Source organism: Melanotaenia boesemani, chromosome 16 (genome assembly GCF_017639745.1).
Source record: "Melanotaenia boesemani isolate fMelBoe1 chromosome 16, fMelBoe1.pri, whole genome shotgun sequence".
Taxonomy (NCBI): domain Eukaryota; kingdom Metazoa; phylum Chordata; class Actinopteri; order Atheriniformes; family Melanotaeniidae; genus Melanotaenia; species Melanotaenia boesemani.
The window spans coordinates 6957861-6982547 of record NC_055697.1 but is presented as its reverse complement, the minus strand read 5'-3'; the positions used below and the strand labels follow the sequence as shown (position 1 = coordinate 6982547).

General features: G+C 38.6%; 2 protein-coding genes and 1 long non-coding RNA gene across 3 annotated transcripts in view; 2 read left to right on the top strand and 1 right to left on the bottom strand.

The window, feature by feature from the left end:
• Window positions 1-4751, top strand: part of LOC121655273 (rho-related GTP-binding protein RhoQ) — a 25907-nt gene extending 21156 nt beyond the window's left edge. Inside the window, exon 5 of the mRNA XM_042009809.1 lies at window positions 793-4751. Within this exon, the coding sequence (XP_041865743.1) occupies window positions 793-954 (162 nt within the window). The 3' untranslated portion in view covers window positions 955-4751. The remainder of the gene's footprint in view (window positions 1-792) is intronic.
• On the bottom strand, window positions 4566-15527 carry LOC121655274. The gene is made up of 3 exons (XR_006013125.1): window positions 15517-15527; window positions 6993-7004; window positions 4566-4641 (listed from the first exon to the last, which is right to left on the bottom strand). It is a non-coding gene; the product is annotated as an uncharacterized LOC121655274 (long non-coding RNA).
• Window positions 9951-24687, top strand: socs5b (suppressor of cytokine signaling 5b). The gene is made up of 2 exons (XM_042009808.1): window positions 9951-10390; window positions 17914-24687. The coding sequence occupies exon 2, from the start codon at window positions 17933-17935 to the stop codon at window positions 19616-19618; it is 1686 nt and encodes a 561-aa protein (XP_041865742.1). The 5' UTR covers window positions 9951-10390; window positions 17914-17932; the 3' UTR covers window positions 19619-24687.

Sequence of the window (24687 nt, the reverse complement as noted above, 5' to 3'; positions counted from 1 at the left end):
CATTTACTATTTAAAATTTTCAAGTAATGTAAAAAAAAAAAAAAGAATACTTTCCATCCATCTTCTTCCATGTTTCTGGGGGTTGGGTCACTGGGGAAGTAGCCTAAGCAGAGAGACCCAGACTTCCCTCTCCTCGACCATTTCTTCCACCTTATCCAGGGGGATCCTGAGACATTCCAGCTAGGGACAAGCCCCTCCAACATGTCCTAGTTCTTCCTGTGGCCTCCTCCCAGTGGGGCATGCCCAGAACACCTCACCAGGGAGGCGTCCAGGAAGCATCCTAGACAGATGCCTGAGCTTTACTTAAACACGTCTTACATGATTAGTGCATCAATGTTTGATATTTTCAGTTTGGATTAATACTATTGTATCGTTGGTCATTGAATCATGTATGGATGTATTAATGTACATCAATGTATTATTATTATGTATCTCACATACAGTCACAAGCTTTAGGTTTTAGAAACACTTCTGAGCCAACATGAATTCATGGCAATGCTATAGCTAGCTCACAACTTCAGGCTTACGTTTTGCATTACATTTATACACATTTGAAGCTTTTTATGTGCAGTTTTACACCAATAAAAATTAATCACAAAATGGTTATAATTAGGGAAAAACAACTGGCCATTTGTTTATATCAATATGTTATTTTAGGATACCAATCTGGCCTAGCTAGCAGCACTGCTGCCAACCCTTGGCTCAGAAGTGAATCATCAATAACATCCCCAGAACAGGGGAAAGTTGTGGATTCTTGCAGCTGATTATCTTACCCGTCTGTTTCCTTATCAGATTGGTGCTTGTTGCTATGTTGAATGTTCAGCGCTGACTCAGAAGGGCCTGAAGACGGTGTTTGATGAGGCTATCATCGCCATCTTGGCTCCAAAGAGAAAGAAGGGATCTTTGAAGAGAAGACTGAGGCCCCGCTGCATCAACTGCTGTCTGATCACGTGAGCCATTAAACCCGAGATCACTGATCAGCCAACCACAAACCAATCCTGAACAGAAGGGAAAAGACAGGCAAAAGAAAAATGTGGCAGTTGAGACATATAAGCGGACCGCAAGGGACAAAACAGGATCTCATTTGAAGCTTCAGGGATCTTTGGAGGCCAAAACTCTCCTGCTGTTCAACTCTGAGGTTGAAGATCCAGTTTTCTACCAAAGGAGCACAAAACCCAGTTTATGCTCTTCTTCTAAAAGACTTTTGCCTCAAAAGTACCTTCTTTTATAACCATTTTTTAATCTTTTTTTTCTGTACTATGTTGCTGTATGCTGTCATATAAAAAAAGGTGATACGTAAAATAAGAAACCCAAAATTACATTTCAGGTTTAAGAGAAATTCTACATTTTAAGGAATTAATTTTATTTCTATGGTTGCTGAATGATAGCTTCCTGATTTGTTCATTTATACTATCAAACCTCCAAAATGTAGAGAGAATATAACACTGAGTCTGTCAAGAGTGACACTGTGCCCCTCCATATACTTGGCGTTTTGGACCTAAGGGTCTAGTTTTACTTTCGCATTTTTTTTATATATATATATATTATTTTTTATATATATTAATATTATTATTTAAAACATTTAAGCTCACAAAATCTTCAGTTATGTGTACCATCTGAGAGGATGTGCAGAATGAACCACACTTTATATGGGGTAACAGTGAAATATGCTGTTCAAATGACAGATTGTGGATCTAGAAAATTATTTTCATGTTTGAATCCTTTTTTTCCCCCTTTATTTGCCTTATAAAAAGCTTAATGTTTTATAGTGTGGCATGCCAGAATATTCTGTAAGTTAAAATAGAGCCGAGGGCTTCATGAGAAACTAAAGAGGTTTGTTATCCATTTTTAAAATCTGTATTATCCAGAGTCTATGTTTCTGTATCTCTAAACTAGAGATCATACAGTCAGTGCAAATATTTATCAGCTTATAAGTTACCTTCTTTTGTTTTCATTTTTGTTATCCTGCAATAACATCTTATAATTTTATCACCTTTAATAAGGTTTTGAATAGAGAAGAGGGATCTCATTTTAGAAATGAAACTCTGACTCATATTCTGATTTATATCAATGTCCAAAGAAGCAAATGCACATGTTCATCAAAGTCAGGGGCTTAAAATGACCCAATGCTGTATATGTGATTCACAACATAAAGCACAGTCAGTGCCACTTTATTTTTTCAGCTTTTTCAGCTTAACAACGCACATTCTCCTGCTGTCTCCCTGTCCTAAATATGACTGATTGAAGCACAGATGATGCACACTTCTATTAGGCACAAGCACAGCACACCATCTCAGCACACACAGTTCATCATGTCACCAAAATCCTTTTTAAAGGCTTCCTTTGCCTCCCAAATGTCAGCATTTTAGGGATAATGGAAAAGAAACCCAAACAGCTGCTTTTAATTTACTATTTCAATATTTAATTGGTCAATAGACACATCACAGGATTAGACTTCACTACACACACTAGTTTATGAGGACAGATTAGTTCCCACTAGTTATTTACACCCATTTAGTGGCCTTTAGTTAGCATGATTCAGTTAGCATTAGCTAACTGACTGACATTGCTACTGTTAGCATCTAAGTTCTTCATACACTTAAAATGCTGTTTAATAATTTATTAAATTAAAATATTCTAAATGAATTTTTCCAAAGACAAACAGAACAATGCAGCATATAAAGTTTTATATATTCTAAACAATGTTAAATTTAAAAACATAATGAAGTTAAGGTTAGCATGAGCACTGACTGACACTTAACTTAAATGTAGCTCTTTATCCCCCATAAGCTTCACTTTTTGGCTGTTGTGTTACAGCTGGTTTAAAAGCTGCATTCTAGATATCACTGCTAATATATTAGCAAAATATAAAAACCCAAAATTTTACATATTTTTATAGCCAAAACTCAACTTTATGAATCACTACTTCTAACCCTAATTCCAAAAATGTTGAACTGTTGCTGCGTAAAATGTAAATAACAGAATGCGATGATTTGCTAATCTCAACACACATTTTATTCCCAATAGTTTAGAAACAACATATGTTGAAACTGAGACATTTTACAATTTCATGAAAAATGTTAGCTCCTTTTTAATTTGATCACATTTTTTTTACTGTCTGTAAACATCTGGGAAGTGAGGAGACCAGTTGCTGGAGTTTTAGGAGAGGAATGTCGTCCCATTCTGGTCTGATTTGCAACAGTTTTGGGCATGTGTTGTATTGATGAAATGTCTGGATGCAGAGACTTCTGAGAGGCTCGCATCTCTGAAATGCTTTTTTCCAACCCAGTCATGTCACAGACTTGTTGCCAATTAACCTAATTAGTTGTCAAATGTTACTCCATTTGTTTTTGATTTGTACCTTTCCAGCCTTTTGTTGCCCCTGTTCCAACTTTTTTTTTAGATGTGCTGCTGCCATCAAATTCAAAATTAGCTAATATTTTATATGAAATGGTTAAATCTCCTAGTTTCATAATCTAATTATTTGTGTTCTAGTGGGAATAAAACAAGGGTTTATGAGATCTGGAAATCATTGCAGACTGCTTTTATTTACATTTTACACAGAGTCCCAACTGTTTTTGAATTGGGGTTGTGGAATTTAAGTATAAACTTTTATCTTCATTCAGGTTGATCTATAAGAAATTGCCTGTATAATACAGTCACATTTGACAACAATTTAAACAGTGAAATAATATTAAACTTTTTTTTCCAGAATGTAGACAGTAGCTTAAATATCTACGAGCCCCTCAAAATGTATGAAAAGGTTTTTAAGCTTACATGTCTGTAGTCAGTGCAGTAGGTGACTGCCCAAGGTTGTGGTTTAACTTTTATTGCAAGCTGACCATAAGAAATATCAGTTCCTATCTATTTTATGCATTTTTATTTGCCTTTTATAACATTTTTCAAAGATAATCAAAGGTGCCAACTCTTACTATTGATTTGTTAGATATGATTAATTAAAGCTTTAATGTAAAAGGTGCTCCTGCTCTCTGTCCCAGCCTGTGTTGTATAACTGTCCTGTGAGCAGCAGAGACGGCTGCAGTGTGAACGTCTCAGTTTTGCTTGCCGATGTCATGTGAAGGTCCACCCTCAGGATCCAGGACCTAAGTGCCACAGCCACTGATGCATTCTCCCACTGATGCTCCTCTCTTCTCAATAAATGTATTTACTGTGTTAAGAAGCTGGCTTGGGGAGTTTGACTTGGCAAACGTCCGATATGATGCAGAGCACATTTGCGAAAATAACTTGTGCTCTGTTTATTCCTGAAAGCTCAGGCCTTCATTCTCATAATGGCTCAAACATGGTTACCAAGTCAGCAAAAATAGACTGCAAAGCATATGAATGAAAACCATCATCTTAAATATTCTGATATATGCTTTGTTTTTCTTTATTTTCTCATAAATGGTACTGCATCCATTTATTCTTTCTGAACTGTGAGTCTTTGTATTATGAGTTGCATTGATATCTGGAGCATGAGCGCCCCTTGCTGGGTGCAGTGTATGTAGATTACTTAAACTCTGTGAACTGTGAAAACCTCTTGCATGCATGATTTAATTCCTACTCTGCTTTATAACTATCAAGTCTGCCTTAACCATAGGATGCTTCTGCTCTCATGTTGAGGTTAGTTCAATCTAGATAAAACTAGGGCTGCAACTAATGATTATTCTGATGGTCAATTAGTCGCCGACTATTAAACGACTAGTCGACCAATCGGATTATGTATCTCATGATTATTATAAATGGATTCATGGTTCATTTAATGTATGTAGTGAGGATCGTTGAAAGAATTCATTAAAAAGTATCAGTTGAATCTATAAAGCTGATTTTGATGGATAGATTTTTAAGTCAAAGTTGTTGCCATAAAAGTAAAAAGTCTGCAGAAAATTTGAAACAGAGGAGTGATTGGAAGATATCTCACTGCCTTCATTGTTCTCACTTGCTGATTTGTTTCAGTGTAACTGGTCACTGGAACAGTCAGCTGACATCTATAAGAGTGTGTATTTCATCTGGATCATATAATGCACTCTAGTGTGGGGGTTATGAAGGTGACACTTGTTATTAATACAGGATCAATTTTCACTGCAGCATGTTGGAACAAACATGTCTATTCAAAGTGTATTTGTGGTACAGTCATATGGTCTGTAGGCAGACACATTTTAAGTCACATGTGCTATCATGCTGTTTGGATGATACACTTATACCCAGCGGCCACAGCTTTTTAATTTCAAGGACTCATCATGAAAGAAATGTAGCCCTTCCTATTCTGCTCTTAAGAGGATGGGCCCTAGGTTAATTTCAGGTATACTCTCATATATAGGTGATTTTCTTTATTGATTTAGTGTTTAGGTCACTAATTCAACTTTGGACTAAAAACTGGGATGACAGAAAACACAAAATGTTGCAGTCCTGAGTCGTGACTTGTGATCGCAGGACCAAAACTTACTCTCACTCCACAGATTAAAATAAAATAATGCAGAAAAGTACCTTGTTTTACAGCAATTTCCCAGTCAGTTCACCTCAGTCCAGATGAGAATGGCAGCACACAAAGATCTCCACAAGCGCTGAAGACTAAAAAAAGTTAAAAAAGACTAAATACACTTACCAGCTACTTAATTAGGTCCACTTTGCTAGTACCAGGTTGTACCCATTGTTTATTCAGAACTGCCTTAATTCTTGGTAGATTAAACAAGGTGTTGGAAACCTTCCTCAGAGGTTTTGCTCCATATTGACATGACAGCATCACAGTTGCTGCAGATTTGTCTGCTGCATCCATGATGAGAATCTCCCGTTCCACCACATCCCAAAGCTGCTCTGTTTGAGATCTGGTGACTGTGGAGACCATTGGAGTCCAGTAAACTCATTTTAGGAGTTGGAGATGATTTGAGCTTTGTGACATGGTGCATTGTCCTGCTGGAAGTAGCCATCAGATGATGCTACACTGTGGGCATAAAGGGATGGACGTGGTCAGAAACAATACTCAGGTAGGATGTGGTGTTTTTAAGGGACCCAAAGTGGACCAAGAAAATATGACACACATCATTACACCACCAGCAACCTGAACCCTTGAACCAAATCAGAATGGATCCATGTTTCCACCAAATTCTGAGTCTACCATCTAAATGTGGAGCTGAAATAGAGACTCAGACCAGGTCTTCTGCTTCTGTAGCCCACCTTCTTTAAGGCTGGACAGGTTGTACGTTCAGAAATGAGTCAACGCTATCACTTGGTTTGGTTCTGTAATGCCAAAGTATGCTATCCCATTACTGTTTCAAATTTCAGTCATTTAATCATTTATATTGTGCTATTGCTATTATTATTCTCAATAATAATAATAATAATAAATTAGCACTTTAAAGATTTTATAGTTTGCATATTAAAGTTGTTTTATTTAGATAAATTAGATAAATATGTCAATGAATTAACAGAAAAAAAATGTAAGCAATGAATGGATAATGATAATGAATAAATTAATGAATAAATAAACAAATATATGAATTTATGATATATAAATACATAAAAGCTTTTTAAAGCTTTTATCAAAGGCACCTTGGAGAGAATAGTCCCTGGCAGACTGAAAGCAGACAACAAAGCTAAAGTAGAAGTAGTTATAGGGACACAATTGGGTTTGCAGAGTGAGTGGTGTATGCAGAAGATGAGGTGTGCGACAGTAACAGACCAAGGAGAGTTTGTTAGTGTACTACTAACATGAAGCAGTGCATTTGCAAAGTACAGTTGTGTGTTCTGAAAGGAGCATTTACAAACCAAATGGCAGAGTGGTTTCCTGTTCTTGGCTGACAGGAGGAACCCGGTGTGGTCTTCTGCTGCTCTAGCCCATCTGCTTCAAGGTTGGACGTGTTGTGTGTTCAGAGATGCTGTTCTGCAGACCTTGATTGGAACCAGTGCTTATTGGACTTCCAGTTGCATTTCTATCATCTCCAACCAGTCTGCCCATTCTCCTCTGACCTCTGACAACAAGACATTTTGGTCCAGACAACTGCTGCTCACTGGATATTTTCTCTTTTTCAGACCATTCTCTGTAAATCCTCTAAAAATAAACACACACACACACACACACATATATATATATATATATATATATATATATCACACACACATACATATATATATATATATATATATATATATATATATATATATATATATATATATATATATATATATATATATATATATATATATGTGTGTGTGTGTGTGTTAAGATCTGAAGACATGTTGATACCAAAGTTGATGATGCAGATTGTTTCTAACACCACAAGATGGCAGCCCTGCCTTTGTCACCACATCAACAACCCCATCAGCATGCTACATTGACAGTAAGTATGTTATGTAAATCATTTTAAAGCAACTTTGTTGTTTTAAAGTGCTTTATAAATAAAGTTGGATTGGATTGGTATTGAGAAAAAAAATACTCTCAAATACTTTTATTTGTATTGAATATATTTTGCTGTTTGTATTGTTGATAAAAAGATAAAAAGCAAACTGAACTGTGGGATAAAAGTTGTTTACATGTCTCGTGTAGTTACAAAAATGTCCATTACATTAAATTTTATACATTTTGTTATTTGGACTGAAATGTTTGGTCAGAAAATGTCTACATGTAATTATACATTAATTGGGAAGAAAATTTTTTTCTCACATTTATTTTTAAACTAATCCAACAATTCTGACCAAAGTAATCCTGAATAAATTGTTGCAACACCCTCCATAAGGCATTTCCTTTTAGATGTCTTAATTAAACAACTTACAGCTTCGCATGTGAATTATGATTCTTGCTTTTACATTGTGAAAGCACCATGTTTCGTCTTTTTATGTTATTCTCTTGTTTTATTTGTGTGTTTCGGGTCATTGTCTCATTGCATCACCAAACCTCTTGTAAACATCAGGTCATTTAATTTCTCCTGCAAACTTTCTTGTCACAATTTTTCATTCATTTATCAATAGTTACCCCTCAAATCATGATGCTGCTTCCACCATGCTTCACATTGAAAATGAGGAATCTTTTCTTCCCTCCTAAAGCTTTAGTTTTTGTCTGAAACTAACTTAGATTTTACTAACTTGAAACTTTGAAGGTTTTATTTATGTATTTATTTTTTTTAAGAGCACCACTTTTCTTCCATTGTACCATTCTTTTCTGTTTTGTATTAGTAGATACTTGAAGTTGAGGTTTTAACAAGTTGATTTCTGCAGATGTTTCACTTTCACTGTTTTTGCAGGACTCTCTTATTCCAGATTTGCATTAGTTTTGAATTCAGGTCACAATGTAGTGATTTAAACCCATCTAAGATGCTTTAGTAGCCTTCTTCAGCTTCATGTGTGTTGTGGTAGTTTAGTTTGCACAAACTTTTCTGGACTTCTGAAAGCATTACTTTTTCCAACCATGTGTTGTGTTAACAGAAGAGCTGTTTGAATGCTAGGAGCTGATCCTTTCTTCTGTCAAAACACAGACTTACTTAAGAATTCCCTAAAACACTTTTGAACTGCAAGAATTGATGTTTTGAATATGAGACATACCCTGTAAATCCCAACAAAACAATTCTTATGTGGTTTTTCAGTCACACCAGGACCAGAAAAATTCCAGACCTCCACCGAATATCACGTCTGATCTATATCCAGATCTATTTTTGTCCAGAGGGACTGCCCATGTCCAAGTATAAGCTGGTGGCACTTATGATTTGTATTTTGTCATTTAGAAGTTTGATTAGCTGCTTGCTGCTGTAGATTAAAGATTATTAAATTGATCCTGATTAATTCCACTTCCAAATGCACAAGTCAAATAAAACAGCGAAGTAGAATAAACGTCTTTATAACAGGGCTCCCTAGTCTTTGCTAAAGATTCAGTTTTCCTTTCTAGAAGTGTCAGACTTGTCTTCTGTAGAGCCAGCTGACTCACTCAGTGAGTTATGAAATCCTTCTTGTGGATTGTTTAGACATGCAGGCTCCTCGTTAGAGAGGTCAATGTTGAGTAAAATAGCGTGAATCACTCCTCACAGAAAAATCAGTGCTAATGCAATTTCCTTTCGCACAAATTAGATCAGCATCTCAGACATGTAAGAGCTAATGTGTGTTTCTGGTGGTTTCCCATGAACTCCACCTCAGATCCAGCTAAGTACTACATTACTCAGCCAGCATCCATTTCTCATTACATGCTGTGTCACATGGTCTTGAATGATCTGAATCTAGAAGATGACCTCATGTGTGGGTACAGTGGCTTGTGTGAGAAATTGTAATTGTTCTTTTGAACAGGATATGACGCATACCAGCTCCACTTGAAGTCTCGAGAGGCTGTCTGTGATGTGTTTTAATTCATTGTGGTATTTATTTGTGCTAAATTAACTTCCTTTTTTCTTTGCGCAGCAACAAATGACTGTTTTGCAGTAGTAAAATATTTATAAAGATACTTAAAACAGATTTTCATCCATGAATTTCTCTTAGGACCAGATCAATTTAACAGAAACTAAAGGCCTCTGTCTCAAAACCTTTAAAGAGTAAGCTTTAGCGGTACTTAATCCTAAAATAATTTTATTTCAGTCTAATTCTAGACCTCAAGGATGACATTTTCCAGGCTTCTGGAGTTTTAGACACTTGGGAAATGGCTCCCTTGGTAAACCTGCTTTGGGTACAAGCAGAAGAAGCGCATTGGTAATAATAGTTTGTTTGTCGTCATTCTTATTACTTACGTATGACTTTTTTTTATTTATGTATTTTGTGAAAATATGTATAAATAAATAAATAAATAAACTGGTCGCCATCATGTAGTAGGTATTATTCCGTGTACAAGCAGAAGATCACTGACATCATGGGTCTGCGGTCCGGCCTGGCCGGGATACCACCAGCATCACTTCACCTCTCCACGTTTCCAAGTAGCTGCCAGCGGAGAGCGTCATCCTGCCTCTACGTTCATTGGTAACAGGGGACGCCTATCACGAGGAGCCAGCTCCGGGTCATTCCCTATCCGTGTGCTCCATCGGAAGTGGTCGTCCTTTTCCGGAGCTCCATTGGACCCGGCCGTTGTCAGTTAGATTCCCTCACATTGAGCCCCGTCCGCCTCTCCGGCTCTGTGTCTGCTAGGACTACCGTCATATTGGTTGCTACAAGCTGCGGCGACCACGGCATAAACGAAGACCCCACCATGATGAAGAACGGGTTGTCGCGGCTTTCAAAGACTAGTTTAGCTTTTAAATAATTTGGACTTGTATTTTTTCGGAATCTGTTTTAAAATGTTCGGAATGATACCATTAAGTATTTTTGTCCGCTTAGTGCTTTCATCCAACACCGTGGTCCGCAAGGGGGATAAATGCCTGACTTCTCTTAATAGCCATTTTTTGCAGACAAAGAGAGCTGTTGAGTAGGGATTTAAGAAAGCACACGGGTAAGACATTAATTCTAGTAGCAATTTGTTACTTGCTAACAATGCCATTAATGTGTACCCAGCTCCTCAAAGCAACACAAGACCTCCTGGGTTTATTACAATATTTTTGTTCCGATTTTTTTTTCTCCACAAGCTAACATGCTAACGCAGCTAGCTGGTTGGTTAGCCAAAGCTAACCGAATTGTTAGAAATTCCTATTCTGAGGGATGCCAACAGTTAGCATTTTTGACCGTATGTAAGCCCGAACGGTAACTTTACATTTAGAAAATATGCTATCTCCTATTTCGACATACTATAATGCATTTACAGAGGAAACCAAAGTAGTTTGGCAAATGTTATCCTGGATAATGTTATCTTATGTCTGTAGTTACGTTTAATGCTGTCCTGGGACTGGCTGAGGATGGTTAACGGGTTAGCAAGTCCGCTAACTTGGCAAGAACCGGGTGGGGGGAAATGGGGCCTCCAGAAACCTAAAGGCCTGGAACCATTGCAGTAAATCCGCTATAATAACGTAATAGCTCAATGTATGTTTGTTGTATTGACTTTCATGGTAAATTTAACTGTAAAATGTCGTTTTAGCTAACGTGGTTATAACGGTACAATAGTATCCACGTTGATGTGTATGACAGGGTCGCATTGAACCGAAGCAGCTTTTGGGTTTTAGGGATAACTAGATGTTAATAACACGTTTTTTTTTAAATTTATTTATTTTATTTTTTTTTTTTGTTTTCTGTTTGTTTGTTTTTTTTAACAAATCAAATTTTAAATGACGTTTTCATATATGTTTTATTTTTTACGTGACAATTTCTCATATATAATCTAAAAGGTTTTTGCCTACCAAGTCAACAAATCTGTGCCAGGGTACTGTACAGTAGTTATACAGACTGTGTTGATGCACTTTTGAAGAACATTTCGTTGTTGAATTGTAATATGGTTGCAGGTTTTCTTTAAATGCAAAACACACTGATATTCGTCTACCATATCAGCATTTCTGTTATAGCATTTAAGATTGAAGTGATAGTAATAGAAAATCAGCCTTTTTTAATCAGTTGATTGCTGACCCTGTATAGCTTTCTACCATCCCACATATCTTTAAGAATGTGAGGCGCTGCAAATCTCTCATTAACTCTGGTCTGGTCTGAGCAAAGAAGGCGTCCTCCCAGAAACTTGTCTTCGTTCCAGCCCTCTCTAAGATCAGTATGATCCCAGGAGAATGGGTGTGTTGGGCTGCTGGAGAACAGAGGTAGCCTAGTTCAGTTTCAGGGTGGCTCAAAATGGATGTGGACTGGATCGCACCATTGGTGCGGTTGCTGTTGTCAGTGGCTACAATGAGAGATGTTAAGAATGGGTATTTTGCTCTTGAATTAACTGTTGACAGAAATGTGCAATGCTGCACTGGACATGGACTTTAAAACAAAATTAGTCACAACAGCAGCAGTATATCAGGGCATAAAGTGGTTTGCATCATTAGCATTGCATTAATTGATTGTGTAGAGTTAAAAGATGTGATTGTGATTTTAGTTATATCCTAGCTTGTTTAATGTCCAAAATGACACTCTAACTTGGTAACTAACACTTAACATACCCAGTTTTCATTTCACTGTGGTAATTTCTATACATTAAAATTATTAAATGTCACTTTACATCGTCAATGAGACTTAGGCACTATTAGTAGTGGTACAGTTTAAGCTATAGATTTGACAGACCAGCAGGTTTTACGTAATATTAAACTAAAATGTGTCATCCTTTGTGTTTTTTGGGGGATGTTGAGAGATAAAATACACCAGCTAGGCTCCCCTGATGTAACTGACCGACCATCAGCCTCACAATTAAACTCATCAAGAGCTTTCAAAGTATACTTTTTAGTTGGTAGATTTTTGTTCTCAAGTTAACAGCATAATTACAGAATCCAGAGAAACACTCAAGGTTTACTTTGTGACTGACAGATCTCTGTGAGCAAAGAAAACTTTAACAAAGAGATTATTTGCATATTTTGCCTTCACAAGAGACTTTGCTATACAAGTAGTTCATGTTCACTTTGAACCATGCTGCCGCTTTGATGAAACCTTGAGTGGCTTGTCTAAGTAGGCCAGTCATGTATTTTATAAGAATTCTTGTTAGCATGCTTTTTCCGCTTCACAACTGAAATCTTTCATGTGATTCAAAGATAGACTTGGCTTGTTTAAAACTGATGTAGAGTCTGCATGTTTGAATACTATTTTGTGTTTGATATTAAAAATAAACAACAAAACCCAAAATAAAACAAACATTCAGGTTTTCTGCACTACCTTTTCCCCCTTTGTTTAATAAAAAAAAATTACAATATAAAAATGTGCTTCTTAACATATGTGTATTCAAATAAAAGTTATTGCTGATAAATATGAAAATATTGTGCACAATTAAATCTATTTTAGCAGTAACACCGAACTGAATGGTGTAAACGTTTTCTAATAAGTTTCTACATAATCTAAAAATTTTAATACTGATTTATTGAATCATAAAACATAGTAAGAAATCAGTCAGTTGTGTACAGCCAGTCCTTGTCTGATTGTGAAGTTTGGTGCAGATTGTTAGACTGTTTGAAGATTATTTGATAAATGTTTTTTTTTTTTTTACTATTTGCTGTAGTAAGCTCACCTGGCCTGAGCCACTGAAGTAAATTACTTAAAGGAGTAGTAGTAATGATTGTTTTCTGTCTCTTAATCTATCAGTTATTTATCTATTCAACACCAGAAAATAATGTCAAATGCTACTCACAACAACCGACAGCTTAACAGGGCCATCATCAAGTGTAAAACTTTTCTTTAATATTACAGTTTGATATAAATTGAGTACCAGTAGTCATTTACTACATGTAAAACCCCACAATTGTCTCAAACCTTTTCCCCCTGTTTATTAGTCAGAATCATTTCCTGAATATGCATGTTGCATTAAGAACTAGCTTAATTAAGATATACTCAGTTGTTTTGGATGGCTGAAATAATATACCATGGGGATACTTGCCATGTCATAGAGAACTTTTTTTAGTGTGTATTCAGTGGTCAGAGATGCACCAGTTACAGTTTTGTTTGTCTATTTGGATTTCAATTTTTAATGTCTGACCTGTTATGTTTATTTCTTTTTTGAGAACATCAATTGCCTTTTTAATTTATTGTTTTAATTAAAAGGGTGTTTTAAGATATTTTTTCATATTTTTCCTGGATGTAAGAATTTGTTAGACTTTTGGTGTATTGGTACCTCGTGTGTTAATAATTTGAAAGATTTGTTTTTACTTGTTTAACTTCACTCAGTTGTGGGTGATGTTGAGTATTTGTGCATATCAAATGGGCCATGTCCAGCTCCTCCGTCATCTAAACATTGGAAAATGCAACATAATCCCGCTTACGTTCACTGAGAAACAGGGTAGCTGTTTATTTCCTGTCTGATTGTTTTGCTTTTTCCAGCAACTCTGGAACTTGTTTCTTGTTTCTTGCATTTCAGTGCTTCTTCAGCAACATTAAAAATGTAGTCGGTACAGAAACCCAAAATAGAGATGTTGTAAGCTAGGGCTGCAGCAATAGTTAATTAGGAAATCATATATTCTGTCACATAAATTCATCAATTGAGTAATCAGATTAGAAATAATTTTGTCTGGTTAAATAGCAACAAGAACTATTCAAAAGCAATAATCCCAGAACTGTTAAATTTCATACATCTACGAAAAGGAACTAAATCTTTCGGTTCCTTTTTAGGTGTCAGGTTTCAGGGCTGGGCGATATGACCTCAAATCAGTGTCACAATTAATCGAACACGTCAACTCGTTTACAATTAATTTGCAATTATTTTAGTATTGTTTTATTTTTAGCCCTTAAAGCTAAATGGAAGTTTTTGTTCCAAATATTTTCACAATAGAGGAGCAGATATTGATTTTAAAATAAGTGAACAGAAGCACACACAGTTTAACTGTATAGTCATCAGATTAATATTTTTAAATATATTTAGGAGAAATCATTTAAATAATTGACATGAGTAAAATTCAATGCCTGTTTCCATTTAATTGCCCAGCCCTAATTTCAGGCCATATTAAAACCTCAGTAGGTTCAGACAGAATTGGGGTACACAGTATATATAAATATTTTCCATTAGTGATTACTTTTATGATCTTGGTAATAATATTATGATATATTATATTTTCTGTGATCCATCTCGATCTTAATAAAGATATAGTATTTGATAGAGCTGCTTGTTTGTGTGCACCAATGTGCTTTTAGCTGATTTGACCACTGAAGCATCCCACATGATTACATAAGCAACACAGTGCCTTCATATTTTCTGTCTTAAAGCCCATTCACACAAGCCTTTTTGTTTAGAATCCATGTTCATTTGCTCGAAAAGTCCACTTCGTTTGGGGTATTGTGAATGTGTAAACAAATTCTGATTCAAATCAAAGAAGCAGACACACAGGCAGAAATTATTACATGACAGCAGATTAGTGGTCACTAGCAAGCTGGAAGGTGATACAAATTCACTAAGCACCTATGCCACAGACGGGTCTTTGAAGTGCTTAGTGCTGTTGCGCTGGTCTGTGGCAGTGCTTCGGCGGGCTCTGGAAAACAGTGGCGACTCATGGCAGGCTCTGGCAGCTGCTGGAAGTGCCACTAAAAGTTGCCGCTGCCAGTATTTGAGCTGCTGCCTGTCGCTGGATGAGGATCAGAATGTAAAGAATCAAGTCTGATGTTCATTTTACACCCCTCATAAGTACAAATTCGTCCTATTGCAGCAAAATTTTCTCAAAAATTCTGTAAAAGTCCAAAAGTCTGAAACTGGTGAATATACTTCAAATAAGTTCACATTCGTACATATGCGTTGGTGGGCGTGGTTTGTATGCCTGCAAGGTGAAGACCTGCCTTTTTTCTATCTGGAGGTAGGGGGCTATGAGGTTTTTAAAATTTTCTAATGATGTAGAAGACCACCAAGTTTACCTCTACTTCTCGAACAACAAACCTGGTTTTACCCTGTAGCGTGTGTTTTGAGTCAGTTTTGACCTGAAAAAAACCTTTTTTTTTTATATTACAGATTTTAACAACAGTGTAGGTGGTTTTCATCACAATTAAGAAATACTATGTTGTTTAAAGCTCAATATACACATTTTAGAGTGCATTTAAAGAAGCTTTGCTATTTTGGGTAGTAAGAAAACTCAACACTGCCTCCTGTCCTGTCCAGTCATTTTCCCTTTAATTTTAATTATCGAGATTGGTATCCATTTTAAGCCCTACTACTGTATTTTGACAGATTTTTGCACTTTTCCCCAACAATGGCTAATTCACTATCCGTCTTGCATCCTGTCTCTTCTCTGAGCTCTCTCCAGCTAGTAGAAGTCAAGCCTATATGGATTTTTGCACAGTCCATTTCTCTTTTCTTTTCCTCTCTTCCTCCGATAATGTCCCCTTGGGGGTTTTTGCTTAATTAACCATGGTGCACATTCAAAACAGCCAATGTGTCGAGTTCCAGTTGATAGCGTGCTTTGGCGTGAAGCACAACACAGATGAAATAAGATGCTCCAAAATGGGAAAAAAAATGTGATGGGAAGTTTCTCAGCCCCAGGATCTGCAGGACAATGATGACTCCAGGAATGTGCAAAATGAATGTGACAGAAGTCAGAAAATTTATTGTGTTGCTTAATTTTTATCCATCTTTGAGATTGTTAAAGTCGCTCATAGTACTGTGAAATGTTACGTGTTTACTTCATAATTTTAAGCCATTCTCATATTCTGTATTTTAATGCAGCTGCATTCCAATGATATTCCAGATATTCCAATGAGTTAAAAATGGCTACTGAAAAGACCACTGGTTACTTCCTAACCAGCAATCACTGATTTTATACATTATATCACCATTGACGTAGTGTTATGATTTTAGCTGTACTTCCATTTAAAATGACTAAAAATCTCAGTTCACATGCACAGGCTGAAGCTTCTCTGATGCTTAGAGGGAAGTGGGGTGGGAACCGGTCAAAATGTAATGGGCGGGGGGGGGGTTATACATCTGACTTAGTTTCTTGCTGTTTTCTCCAAGTCTTCCACAAATGTACTGCAGTTTAAAGTGAGCAGTAACTTTGTTGCTGTGTGGGTAAAAGGAACCATCAAAGCAAATAATTTGCCATTTGAGTGACTTCAATTGTTTCTGCTCTGCAGCAAGTCAAATGAAAAAATCTGCTGTAAAGAAAGTTGGATGGTTTTTTTTTTTTTTCCTTTCTGTTTAATAGTCTGAAACTTTAAAAATAAGAACCCTAATTTGTATGTGGACTGTTGTGATATATTATTAAGAAAAACAACATAATTAATCCCTGATCATTGAAGTGCTGCTGTGGCTTTGTCAGCGTCATCAAATTGAGCATTATCACTTGGTGTTGGATAACGTTTGGTGGTCAGTTTTCATCTTAAAGATATGACTAATTGCAAATTCTGGAGCTTGTTGATTCTAAAAACCTCAAACCTAAAAAAAAAAAAAAAAAGCATTAGTGTGTTACTTTGTCAGATTGCGCTTAGCCTTAAGCACCTATCACAAAAGGAAGAAACTTGTGATATGACAACTGTTCAGTTTATGAATTTACAACAGCAATTACACTAAAGGTACTATTATAATAGTGATGTTTTTCTGTATCACATTATCAGTGGTAAATCCAGTAATATATGTGATTATATGTTTGAAATTAATTCATTGTAAGTCATAGTGACTTATATCTTGCACTTAGTTGACCATGGCTAGATATTTTTGTAGTTTAAGGATCCTTCTGATGTCTCTCATAGAATAAAACTATTGACCACACTGTTTTAATTTATTTTCCTGAACAATTAATCTTAACACTTGTGAAAATATTTGCAAAGCTTTTTAATTAATGATGTTTAGTGTTAATATAGTTTCCCCCCCAAGTATTCCTTTGCTACATTTATTTGAGTTTACTAGTCAGATCTGTACACTGGTACATCCATTAAGTAAATAAACTCATTCTGAAACTATGGAAATGCTGTAAGGACGGCCAGCTACCTGTGGGAATTTTACTCACTGAATGAGTTGTCATTCAAACACAATCTGGTGCTACTCCTTCCAAATCCCTTTTAAATTATAGCAAGGTGATAAATCAATAGCAAATGATTGCTTGTGTGTGTGTGTGTGCATGTACCCTGTCTGCTGCTGTTACAGGGAAAGTTTTTGGTCAGGTCTAGACTGGCTCTGTAATACAGTACATACCAGCAGATCAGCTGTGAGCAGATCCCAGGTTCAATTATAGCTGTGGCCTTGTGTCCCTGCACGTCTGCCTGGCAACTCTTAACTCTGCTGTTCCAACTGCTCAAACTCACCCACGTCTCAGACACTCTGGCCCTGTTACATTCTCACCGTGTCTAATTACTAGATAAACAGTAGTCTAAGGAAGTAAAATGTAGGATCTTTTTATGTGGTTTGTACCTCTGTTAAATCTAGACACCTTTGTCATTGTGAAATGTCTTAACTGTGAGTTAATCAGCTTTGTCTCCTCTCATTAGGTCCAAGGGGCTCCTATTAATGAAGAAAGTTGGCAACATGTGGAGCAACCTGAAGAGCAGATGCCAGACACTTTTTCACAGTTCAGGACCCTGTGAAAGCAAGGTGGAGGCTGATGCTGTCCACTGTGTGGTGGATCACGGTGAAGGAGGTGGCTCAGCTGAGGCTCAAGGACAGAGAGCCTCCAGCCCATCGTGGGGTCTCCTACCAGTGCCAGCAGTCACAACAGGACGCCGCCATCATAACTGTGTGTCAGATATACCACAGATTGTAGAGATTACCATTGACAAAGACACTGAGGATGTGCGTGGGGGGTCTGGGGGTGTTCCTCTGGCACGGAGAGACTCCTATTCCCGTCATGCTCCATGGGGGGGCAAGAAAAAGCACTCATGTTCCACCAAAACCCAGAGCTCTTTGGAGACTGAACGGCGTTCTGGGCGGTTAAGGGGGAGTGGAAATCGCAGAGACAGACGTTATGGAATCAGCTCCATCCAGGAGATTAATGACTCTGTTTCTGGAGGACGCAGCCTGAATGCTCGTTCTTTGCGGCAGCGGCTAAGCGATACGGTTGGGTTGTGCTTACCCCTGCCTGCGCGCAGACACTCGCGCTCCTCCAAGAACTCCATCACCTCCAAACGAAAGATTCACCTGACGGAGCTCATGCTGGAGACCTGCCCCTTCCCACCAGGTTCAGACCTCGCTCACAAGTGGCACTTGATCAAACAGCACACGGCACCAGTCAGTCCGCATTCCTCCACTGCCCTTCTGGATGCCTTCGACCCGGCCCACCCCTCACCTGAGGATGAGGAGGAACGTCTGCGTGAGCGCCGCAGACTTAGCATCGAGGAAGGTGTAGACCCGCCACCCAATGCACAGATCCACACCTTGGAGGCCTCAGTGCCAAGCGCCTCTCTCTACAAACTGGGACCAAAGATGGCTCCTGGCATGGGAGAGGCCTCCGGGGAAGGACGGGCCTGTGGGGCCGGTAGCTCTGTGGGTGCTGGATCATCAGGAACCTGTGGGCAGGTGTTAGGGGCTACTGCATCAGCCCAAGACTGTGATTCTGAGGAGGATTCAACCACCCTATGTCTTCAAGCCAGGAGGCCTAAACAGAGGCACGCCTCTGGCGATGGTCATCTGAACCGGCAGCAACCTGGACCCTGGAAGGTTCACACTCAGATAGACTACATCCACTGCCTGGTGCCAGACCTGTTGGAGATTACAGCTCTGCCCTGTTACTGGGGCGTAATGGACCGCTATGAAGCTGAGGCACTGTTGGATGGGCGGCCAGAGGGCACCTTCCTGCTACGTGACTCAGCCCAGGAGGACTACCTCTTTTCTGTTAGCTTCCGCCGTTACAATAGGTCCCTGCACGCACGCATCGAACAGTGGAACCACAACTTCAGTTTCGACGCTCATGACCCTTGTGTTTTCCATTCTTCCACCGTCACAGGACTGCTGGAGCACTACAAGGACCCCAGCGCTTGCATGTTTTTTGAGCCGCTGCTAACAGCGCCTCTCCATCGGACCTTTCCGTTTGGCCTACAGCACCTGGCACGAGCTGCCATTTGCCGTTGGACCACTTATGATGGTATAGGTTCTCTGCCGTTGCCCCCTGCTCTCCAGGACTTCCTCAAGGAGTATCACTATAAACAGAAAGTACGAGTTCGCTGGCTAGAGAGGGAACCGCCACTCAAGCTTAAATGAGGTGGTTTTCTCCATTGCCTGTACACTGCAGGAGGATTACAGAAATTCTTCACTTGCCATTCAGATGTTATCTTGACATGGCTTTCTTTCTGGTGGGGGATGAAATGAAATATAAAAAGCTATACAAATTTCATTCTAATCTCTGTTTTCGTTAATACTTACCTCACAAAAAATACATGTGATTATCTTCAGTGTAACGCTGTTTGGCAAGCACATGTGTTTGAGTTGAACAGGTTGTTTTGACATGGAGAGACACAAGTATCGGTGCTGTGTGTCTCTTCTCTTTTGTGCTAAATGTCTGCCTGATCCCACACCACCATCCTGCTTGTAGACCTGCCTGCATGCTTCCCCTGTTCATACCAAATTGCTGTTTTAGCTAATAAGGCTATGTTGTACAGCTCACTTTGTGCTTTTTCTTCCCCCTCTTCCTTTACCCGTCAAAGCACGTAGAGGAACACCTTACTGAGACAAAGGTGTGTGGGTTGAGAGGGCATCTGGAGGTGCTGTTATATGCAGTCAGTGAGGGTCCTATGGATCACGCTGCACAAAAAGCATTCTTTGCCATCTTGTGCATGCGGGAGCATCAATTAAACCGGATTTATGAACAGATTTGTAGGCAGTCTTTTGGTTTTAGGACGACACATCAGGGAAATGAAGGACTATAGCCAAGTCCAACACCAGCTCCTCCTCCAGCAGTAACTATGAGTTTTGAATGAGTCAGTCCACCATGTTCTGTATAGTGAGCAAGTTAAGCTTGACAGTATTATACCTACTCTGTGGCAATGCTTCTGTAACATGATGGACAGATCTTTCTTGCCATTGTTACAGTTTACAAAGCAGTCTGTCATTTCATTATTAGCCACTGAATGCCGTTGTGCATGTCACAACCAGTTAAACTCTTTTTGTATAATTAAGGTTAACATTTTGGCAGCTTGGTTTCTTCAGAGTCAATGTTTGATTGGAAACTTGCTACTTTAAACTTAGGCCTTGATGTTGTCAAAAAACACTGCCACCAACAGAACAACCGCAGCCTTCGCTTTAGAGTTCACGTTTTCACTTTACGACTCAATTTCAAGTCTTTACATCTCAACCAAAGCACGACCCTTCGTTAAACAGTTGCATTTATACTCATCAGCCTTGGCACAAAATTACTTCTCCATATTGTGTCAGATCCGTTTCATGCCACCAAGAGACACTTTTTTGACACCTGAAGCTTGTAAGTGGTCCTTTGTCCTGTGGGTTGTGAGATTGTCTTTCACTCTCCTGCAGAACATTGTACTGCAGCAAGATGGTCAGTGTTATTTGCTTCATGTGAGTGGATTTAATGTTGTGGCTGTCCAGTGTATTATTATATGTACTGCTCTGAGTGTAGGCAGTATTTTCCTCAAGATATCAGCATATCCTTTATAGATGAAGTCATGTTTGACTCGAGTTGCGGCTTGGGACAAAACCATCACTAACCTGTCACTTGTGTCATCTTTTCAGCATCAAGAGAAAATAAGTGGAAACTTTGTGCCTTTCAGTAGCCATTTGTCTTCTTCCATAGTTGGTTGTTTTGTTGTCCAAACCTGGAGCAGGAGGCGCTTCAACACAGTTCTCGTATATGAGACAAAAAAAAAAAAAAAAGAATAATAAGGAAGAGGTGCATGAGCTCCAAGCTCACTGACAAATGGTGCACGTTCCAGGTTGCAGCTTTGTGGTGCTATGTGGAATTTAAGACCTTATCATTGAAATAGGCTGTTTATTAGATAGCTCACAGACTCACTAATGCATGCATTAGACTGTAGGCTACTGTCCTGCAGTAAGCAATGTCAGTGCAAGATACTGATGTCCAGTTCTTACATGTAACAGTTCAAGTCTGCAACTTGACACGCAGCTGTAATGAGAGGGCAGGAAGGTTAACTCTTTGTCCTGAGTATGCTGACGTGTCCAACGTTTGTTGACAGGATTATGATTAAAATAACAGACTATTAGCAGCATTTTATTTTAATTAGTAGTAAATGTGGCTTTCAGAAAATGACAAACTGTCAGACGAGGTAGATGGTGATAGAGTGGTTCCCATGAGCATTTTGGAGAAAATGTATTGCGAACAGATTCCCTGAAAGGAAACATGAAGTCCTGCCGGAACAAAACTGAACCGGCAGTTTGATCACTGGGACATCGGATCTGTCAAGTCCTCAAACTTAATTTGCTCATCTGTCAGCTTTTCATATCATTGTGGAGCAATTTTAGTTTCCTCACCCAAGAATAAGCTGTGTCTGTGACCAAGAGACACACACATGTAAATGTATTAAGTAGAAGACTGAAGCTGGTTTAATTTAGCGGCGTCCGGCCTGCATTGAATTAAGTTTGTTATATGATCAAATGAAGGCCGCTTCAGTTGGATGGCGTATTAAATACTTAATACTTTTCCGTTGTAAAATCTAGTTTTCATGTACTCATCAGGCAGACATTTCCATTCATCTCATAAAATATAATTAAAATTTAATTTATCCACATTTACTAGCCTTTTTTTTTTTAGCTGCAAAGCAAATATGTACTGATTATTTCCTCACAAGTCTTGAAACATTTTCCACTGCACTTTGTTGTGAGGAATCTTGCATGTTACTCATCTATTTGTGTTAGTGGCAGTGATTTTTAACATTTTTAGGGTTTTTGTCATTTCACACGGAACTGTAATATCCAAACACACATCATGCATCCAGCTGCCTCTCTCACTGCCACCTGTCGCTCGATCACAAGCTAACTTTGCCTCATTGGGATGTAAATTTTCTGGGTACCAGAAGAGCCGCTCTGTGCTGCCTTATGGCTGCTGTATGACAGTGAGAGGCACTTTTTTCATTATTAATATATTAACCTACTCTCTCTCACATGGCCTCATCCCTGTCTTCCTATTGGGGCAGTGGCACGCAGCGGGGGCAAAGGATTTGTTGAAGTAAAAGGCACTTTAATCGTGTATTTGTGTTCCACAGTGCAGTCTGAAAAAGTATTAGGACGGTGAAGTGTTTTTTGTTTGTTTGCACTTTACTCCAGCATATTGGATGCGGAATGACAATAGAGGGTTTACATGGTAGGACTTGTGACCTTTGTACAGCGGCGCCCACTTCTGGAAATGTCTTTTTTTTTTTTTTTTTTTGCAGTTTATCGTTGCTGAATTTTGTATTATTTACAAATCATTAGTCTGCTTTGATGACTGCAAGCCCGGAATTTGCCTCCAGAGATCAGGTGACTGACTTGCCTCATCCAGTATAGTGAGGATGATTTTTTTTTTTCTTTTTTTTTTTGACTGTACCTCTTTTGGCTTCGATTTTAAATGAGGAGTTTTTCTCTCTTCACACAAGCATTTGACCCCCTCAGACATCCCTAAAGAAGAGCTAGGTGTTCGATGATGGGTATACTGCTCTAAGAGAGCAAACTGAAACAAACGGAAATTTCCTTGCGTCCAAAAACTTTTGCACAGCGTTCTATGTGTCAGCTCACGGTGGCCAGACTTGTGATGAGTGTTAACAAGGACAAAAAAGGAAAAAAAAAAAAAAGGGCTGGTGGTCATGAGATGTTTCACTTATGTTGAAGACGTGAGATGTGTGGATGGAGCTGTTTTCTCAGTCTCGCTGCATTTGTCGGAGTATGTTAGCGTATGGACAGAGCCACACTGGGGGGGTTGTTCCTGTGGAATGGGGGATGCAGAGTGTAATGTGTGGGGTGGCGACAGTGACTCCTATGAACAATGCCTCTCTTCCCCCTGTTCCAGTCCCCCCTCCTCCTCCCCTTATAGTCTCAGGCAGGCCCATTGCAAAAGAGAGTCCCTGGACCCTCTCAACCCAGTTTTCCCCATGGGAAATATCTGACATTAACAGTAGTACATGTTTGCCATATAACATGTAGATTTAGGTGGAAAAAATTAAAAACATTGTATGTATGATGAATGGATTTATGTAATAGCTTGATGAAAAAACTTTATTCTTTTGTGGTGCATAAACTGTCTGGAACACACATGCAATTGCACACTTACTAACTGCGCTTCTTCTGACAGCTGCACTATCCCAGGTATCTACACACACCCCCCCGCAACCCCACCCTAAGCCAGGGATGTATATACATGGACCACATTTAGCCAGCACCACCTTTCTATGTAACTCCCCACAAAAAAGGGAAGACAAAGATGGGTATTTATGATTTTATTTTATTTTAAAGACAAAAAAAAGAAAAAAAATGTCATGAATATAACTTTTTTTTTTTAACCTTATATTGTCATACATTTGACTTTATTTGGCTGCACTATTGGAGCCTCATTTGTGGCAGGAAACCACTGGATCCAGTCTGGATGAGAGACAGGCTGGTTGTGTCAATAGCTGTCTCATTTAAAGCAACAGCAATACCCCCCTCCTGGGTGTAGGAATCCTACCCCTCATCCCTACCCCGGTACGACTTATGGTTTCAGATCTTAACGAGGAAAACAAAATAGAAATTGATTGTTTTTTCCTTCTTGTTCCCATATATATTTAAAACAAAAAGCTGGGTTAAGTGCTATATGCAAGCAGAAAAGATTTATGAAAGAAATATTTTTCATTATTACTTCTCCCTGATATGCAATGGAGTGTAGTTTAACAATGGTTGCAATCCTCTGTCACTTTAATGCTGTATGTGCACATTGGTTGCTGTGTGGATGTGGGTGCCGAGGCAACGGGACTTGACAATGATGGGAACTAATGGTTGTCACTCTGCAGCACCACCGTGTTCCCAGCCTTTCTTATTCATTTTGGCTGATCACAAAAGCCCTTTAAACTTGGGGCCACCGCCACAGGCTGACCAAGCCGTTGTCAAATGAATATTGCTGCCCCCACTTCCATGCTGTCAGATAGGATTTGGAGCATGTAAATGGCATTATCATGTTCACATTTCACTGTCTGTTCTGTGATCCCAATTTACCAGTCAAAGAAAGAAACAGTTTTCCAGTATAACCTGTTCATTTTTAAAAAGCCGTATGATGCGACACTTGTAGCTGTCACTCTTGGTGCTTGGCTTATGCTTCATTGTCTTAATATTCCAAATAAAACTGTTAAGTGTAA